The following is a 6,222-nucleotide window of genomic DNA, read 5'->3' on the forward strand; positions in this document are numbered from 1 at the left end:
GAGGAGATGGAAGTACAGCGTGGCTGTATCCACTCCTGGGGAAAAAAACCAGGAAAACCAGAAAACCATGAGCCTCCACAGCAAGGCACCAAAGAGAAAAGTCCTGCGACCATCAGGGCACGTCACCTTCAAAGCTTCCTAATGCGTGGGATGCTCAGATCTGCATCTCCCAGCACAAACAAACCCTCAGAGGAAGCAGTGCTGGACAGCAGTGACGTGAGGGAATAACAGAGAGAAATCAATATTGAAGATGTTGACAGCTAGAAATGTCAGCCCAACTAGCTCCAAGGAGTCCCATGGAAGACCAGGCTGGTTTGGGCTCCAGATGAAGACACTTTACCATCAGTGGGAAGAATGGGTATCCACTCCACTTACCACATTGTCAGCCCAAGAAGAGACAAGTAGAGAAAACTTTTCCTCCTCTATCCAGCAGGATTAACACATATTTACTGGATTATCAGAGGTGCCAAGATACAGGACCCTCCTTGCATTACTTGTGGGTGAAACTTCACCAACACTAGCTCAATGGAGGGGACAGGCTTATTTCCTTCTTGCCATCATCTTGATCATGTTGAAGGCCTGCTTGAGACTCAACTGGGGAGCAGAAACATGCATCGGGTTCAACCTTTAAAGATGGAACTGGGACTAGATTAGTTACAATGGAAAGTATTTCCCGACTGACTTACAGCAGAGAAAGAAAGGTCAGGAGACTCAAAAGCAGGCTCAGGGGAAAAACATCAAGGCTGCTGCTTTAACCACACTCTATTCTGTCGACTTCTTCACTCGCCTTTGATGGAGAGAATAAGAAAAGCCCTTGCACTTCCAAGCGAACACGTCTTCACCCATTATATTTTATAATATAAATAGACACATTTGAGATTTCATAAACACACAGAGCTGAAGACACATTGTCTTCAGTCTACTGCCCATCCACAGACCCTGCAGCAAGCACCCTGGAGTGCCTGGATCCAGACTCCAGCTCCCAGCCACACGGACACACCTGAGCTTTCTGTCGGCTGTTTAAAGTCATCCCATGGAGGGAAAAGAGAAGACAAAGCATCCAGAGTGCTTTTTAAACAGACCAGGTCTGGGGACTGCCCTGCTCCGGCCAAGCGAGAGCAGGTTGTGAGTGAGCATTTGATTTCTCCTGGTCTGCTCCTAGCAAGTGACCCCTTTGCCCTGCTGCTGCCTCCTCTCAAAGCCCAGTCACGGTCAGCGCCGCCCGGCACCAAGCACTTCTCAGCCACCTCAGACGTGTTGAGGAGCTGGAGCCTCCATCCGAGTGTCTGATTTCACCTGATCTAATTGCAACGGGTGATTGGAGGGGCAGGGAGGGAAAAAAAAAGGAGATCTTCCTCTCACCTTAGCCAGTTAGACAGAAAGCAACACCACCACCCCAAACCTTCCCTCTCTACTATCACACACCCCGAGCTCTGCCGCAGAAGCTGCCTGCCTTGAGCTGGATGAAGACCCATGTCAGCACTTTTGGGGTCTGTTGGCTCACTTCTTTTCTGCTAATGTTGGCAGTGGCTAATTGGAGAAAGACCACAAGGGTGAAGGCAACACATCTGGGAACATCAAGCAGAAACTTGCTCCAGGAGCCAGCAACAAACAGAAAAAAGATCTTCAAGAGTGACTGTGGGTGCCTAGCCTGAAATACCCAGAAGGATTCAGTTTTCAAAGGATGGAGCCTCAGGGATTCCTGAACATTGTGTCCTTCCCAGAAAATCAGTCAAAGAGATCCTCTAGTTGCAAATGGTGGTAGAAGCTGCACAGCCAAGCACACCATAACTGAAAGCTCTGTCCAGCCACACTGCCATGTCCATGCTCCTCTCGTCTCCCACACCAGGCAGGAACCAGCCGAGCCAGCAGCGGGGTGGGAGACTCCTCAGAGCAGATATAAAGAACCAGGGAGGGCTCCTCAGCAGGAGTCCCCCCTCCCTTCTGCCCATCCAGGTGAACAAAGGCACCATGCAGTGCCAGGAGAGGACACTGCTGCGTGAGGACCATGTGCTCAGGAACAGCACTTTAAGATCTACTTTTCCTCAAGGAAAAGGAAACCCTAAAAAGGAAAAAACCCTTAAATTTAAAGCGCTTTGGTTGACTCAATATTTTCTACACCTTAGCTTAAATTTGTGTCGTTACTCTTCCTAGCAGCTTTTGCATTGTCCCCCCGACACAGCTACAACTCTAGATATTTCCAGAAACCCATCAGTATCAGATCTGGCATTTCTACACAGAATGTCACCCCCTATTCAAAACAGACTGAGGCCTCCAGAAAAGACCATGTCTTGGGTGCACCTAAAAGAGCCAAAGAACCTCCCAGCCTCTAGAGGATCCCTGGACTGTGCTGTCTCCAGAAGGTCAGGTAGATTTCCCAGCACATGGTGGCCCCATGACAGCAGTGGACATGCACACTGCACCGTGGGCATGTCACTGCCAAGCTCCTCCAGCCATGTACGTGGTGCACGAGGTGGGAGCAACCATATGGCACAGGGTACGTGGGGCACCAGGCAGGAGCACCTTAACAACACGGGGCACACAGGACACCGGGGAGAACCCAGCATGAGAAGGAACAGGTCCAAAGGGAAGGGGAAGGACCAAGGCAGGGCTCTCGAGGCTGCAGCAGACCACACTCAGGCTCTAGGTTTTAGTGGACCCATGTTTCACTTTGACAGTGTTCCCAGCACTGGGGTCTTCTCTCCAGCCCCCACCAGCTCTGACACCAGAGCCTCCAGCTCTGGGTTTCCCAGCAGGCAGCAACTCCAGCCCCCACAAGGGAGCTGGAGTCCCGAAGGGGCAGCCCCAGGGCACCCCTCCAAGGAGCAGCCAGTGGAGGGGGTCAACCCCCAGCCCCACTTCTCCTCCTTGGAGGCAGGGAGGAAAGCTGAGCTGGGGGCGGAAGGAGCCAGCGGGCCTGGGAGTGACACCTCACAGATTAGGGAGGTATGTGGCCTGGAACCTAAACACAGGATGTGCAGTGCAGAGGAAAGGCTGGGGGAGGGAGCGCCGAGTTCGGCACAGTTAACCCCTTTGTGCGCTGGGCCTGAGTGGAGCTGCCTGCAGATCCTCTGACGTGTCCCAGCAACAGGAACATGGCAGAGACCACAGGGTACAGGATTAACTCCTTCAAGCTCCACCGGTCTCCCTGGGTGCACCAGGGAGATGCACCATCCCTGCTCTGACACCCCTGCCCCTCCAACAGTGACTCCCTGCAGAGCCCACACAGTCCCATCCTTCCCAGCAAGAGATGTTGCCTGTCAGCTGTTCCCTCCGGAGGCCCAGATGTGGTGGTTCCTGTCCTGCTTCCTCAAGCTCAGGGCTGTCTCAAGCAGGAAGGGGAGATAAGGGAGAGCCAAAACTGCCCGGTTCCCCAGGTCAGGGTTCGCCAGGAAAGCCTGCTGGGGCCGCGCCAGCAGAGCCCCGGCGGGTGGAGGGCTGCCAGGCTGGGGATATAGCTGTGGCCTCGCGGATCCGGCACACTGCACGGACAGGACTCATGCATAGCGAGGGGAGATTCAGAGGAAGCATTCAGTCTACTCTAGGTCTCTTGAAATATGGGATGATAATTTAAACCAAGTCTCCTCCAGCTGGTAGAATAGCAGTGTGGGGACCAGAAGGACAAGTGGATCAAGACATTGGCCCTGATTTGGAGACCTGCAACTTGTACCATGGGAAGACAAGAAATAGCAAAAGTCACGTCTGTGAGGAACGGCCATTTTGGGATTGGTTTTGTGGCAGACAGGAGGTGGGCAGAAGCCTCTTTCTAACCAGCAGCACCTGAATTGCCAGGGGCTCCTAAGACACGTCCAGCATGGTGGAGCAACTGGCTGTGACGGGGCCCCCACACCAAGATGGAGAAGAAGAGATGTGACCCACAGTGAAGCAGAAGGGAGGAAGTGTGTGGCCAAGCAGCCTCTCTCTGCCCGGGGTGCTCACCTCTGCCTTGTACATGCGGATGAGGCCCTGGTTGACCTTGGACCAGGAGGGCACAGCACTGATGTTCCAGAGTTGGTTGGAGTGCTCAGCAAAGGGGCCTGTCTTCATCTGAAAGAGACCCAAAAGCAGGGCTGAGGGAGCCAGGCCAGCCAGGGAGCTCGTGCACCAGCAGTGACTCACGCTCACACTCTCTCCAAGCAAACATTCCCACCAAGCCCTGTGACCCACACACCAGCCACCTCACTGCGCCTTCCCCTCCCTCCCGCTGCGGCCACATCACATGAAGCCGTGGCAATCCAGCTCCCCCGCTTCCCTGATAACACAAAGCTTTTCCTGCCACACTTTCCTAATCAGAGCTCCCTCTGCACACCTCCCTTTTAATGACTGCATTAAAAAAGCCCCACGTAAGTCCCGTTCTCCTCCCCAGTAGAGCTTGGCTCAACACTGTTCCTATTCTACCCAGAAACCTCCCAGTGCAGCACTGCTGGGCTTTCCAAGAAAATGACTCATTCCCCATTCATTTCAACAACAAGCAGCAGCGACAACCGCCGCTGCCTTCCCTGAATGCAGAGGGCAGCGCAGGTTGGCAGCAGCTCCGGTGTCCACAGCCCACTCCACACCTGCCTGGAGCAGAGGAGTGCTACGAGGGGAGGCAGGAGCAGAGGGGACATGCTCCAATCCCGCTCTCCAAACTGGCTCCAGGGCTGTGAGTTGCCACTTTGCAGCAGATGCTTTTGAATTTTTTGCTTTTTTTTTCTTTTCTTTTCTTTTTTTAAACACTCCAGTGTTTCTCCCCTTCCAAGGGCGAGGCGTTTGGTGGAAGGAGGGCAGGGGGGAAGCTGCAATCAGGGACAGTTGCATGTTGATTCCCTGGGTAGTTGTCTCTCTTTCTCCTCCATGAACAAAAACAGACCCTCGGGGAGAAAAAGAAACACAACGCAGCCACTCTGACTGAGCAAAGTTCCCATGACATCAGAAACCACAAGGCCGAAGCTCACGCTAAAAAAGAGCGTGGGGAGAGAGGAATCTCTTGGACTCTCTTTCTTGACTCGAGGCTTGAACAACTAACCCCTTCCCTCCACGCACGCACAGGCCTGGAGCGAGGGTGGGAAAAAGCCTCCAAAACCACCTCTCTGCCTGCTGTAAAAGCAAGCAAAGCCGATGGATCTGCTCTGGGAAACTGCTGCTGCCCTTCTGTAAGGTTTGTGTAGCACCAGCCCACAGCAGAGAAAGGAAGAGAGAGGGAAATGGGGTGGGGGAACCCAAAAAAACCCCACTGCTTGGAGGACAACATGTTTCAAACCTGCTGACCTCAGGGCTGGAGCACCCAGGGAAGCGGGTCTATGGTTCTGCCCGCTGCCAGGAGAGCACAGACACATCCCCACTTCCCCTCGGTGGTTCTCGTGTGCTGGGGGTGACAGATGAGCCGCTCGGCCATTCAGCTCCCCTCTGCCACGCGCGCTTTCCTCGCGGGTACGAGATGAGACGCGCAGATACACAAAGCACAACGTTACCCAACAGAGCCAGCGCGTTACTAACTGTGAGGATTTAGCAGTGAGCACCCCAGTTAAAGGCTGCCGGGGAGCTCAGCGCCACTCAATTCACCCAAAGCATTTCCCCCCCGTATGGGAGATGTGGCTGCGTGTGTTTCGACACCAAACCTTCCTCCAGCATCGCCGCCCTTCGCAGGGGCACAGCTCACATCAGCCATCACCACTGCGCTCTGCTTCTCCCCTCTTCCCCAGCCGCGGCGAGCGTGCCAGAGAGCGTGGAAGCGGCGAGCGCAGCTGCCTGTCCCCACGCTCACGCCTGGGGCTGTGCGAGCGCCTGGCACGGCTGCCGCCGCGGTCCTTCTCACCCAGTGTGCCCACTGAAGGATGGCTTAGCTATGGTTTCAAACTGGGGAGGGAAAAATAAGGAGAATGAGGGGGGAAACAAACAAAAAAATAAAATATTTAAAAATCATCTCCTTCCAGCCACAAAGGGCAAAGAGGGAGAGCTGGGGGGAAGAGCGAGAGGCAGCGAGCGCGCTGCAGTCCCGCAGTGACCCCAAGGGAACAGAGTGAGTCAGAGCAGCCATATTGAGCAGGAAATTACTCACAGACGCGGCGTTCCTGCCTCTCGGTTCCCAAGAGAATCGGCCTTTTGTAAATGGTTCCTCTGTCAGTGCTGGGGGGGAGGGGGACGGCTGAGGCCGTGCTTTCCTGTCAGCTCCTTCCCTTCCAGCAGAAACCCGAGCCCTCCCTTCCCAAACCTCCAAATTTAGAAGCCAGATTGAAGCTG

At 54.3% G+C, this 6,222-nt stretch overlaps 1 protein-coding gene across 3 annotated transcripts in view; it reads right to left on the reverse strand.

The window, feature by feature from the left end:
• PTPA (protein phosphatase 2 phosphatase activator) overlaps positions 1 to 6,222 on the reverse strand; it is a 21,531-nt gene that overhangs the window by 1,895 nt on the left and 13,414 nt on the right. For all 3 annotated transcript variants that reach the window (XM_010168579.1, XM_010168580.1, XM_010168581.1), the window contains one exon: positions 3,940 to 4,047. In XM_010168579.1, the coding sequence (XP_010166881.1) occupies positions 3,940 to 4,047 (108 nt within the window). The remainder of the gene's footprint in view (positions 1 to 3,939; positions 4,048 to 6,222) is intronic.

The sequence above is a fragment of the Antrostomus carolinensis genome, unplaced genomic scaffold (genome assembly GCF_000700745.2).
Source record: "Antrostomus carolinensis isolate BGI_N321 unplaced genomic scaffold, ASM70074v2 scaffold24735, whole genome shotgun sequence".
Classification (NCBI taxonomy): domain Eukaryota; kingdom Metazoa; phylum Chordata; class Aves; order Caprimulgiformes; family Caprimulgidae; genus Antrostomus; species Antrostomus carolinensis.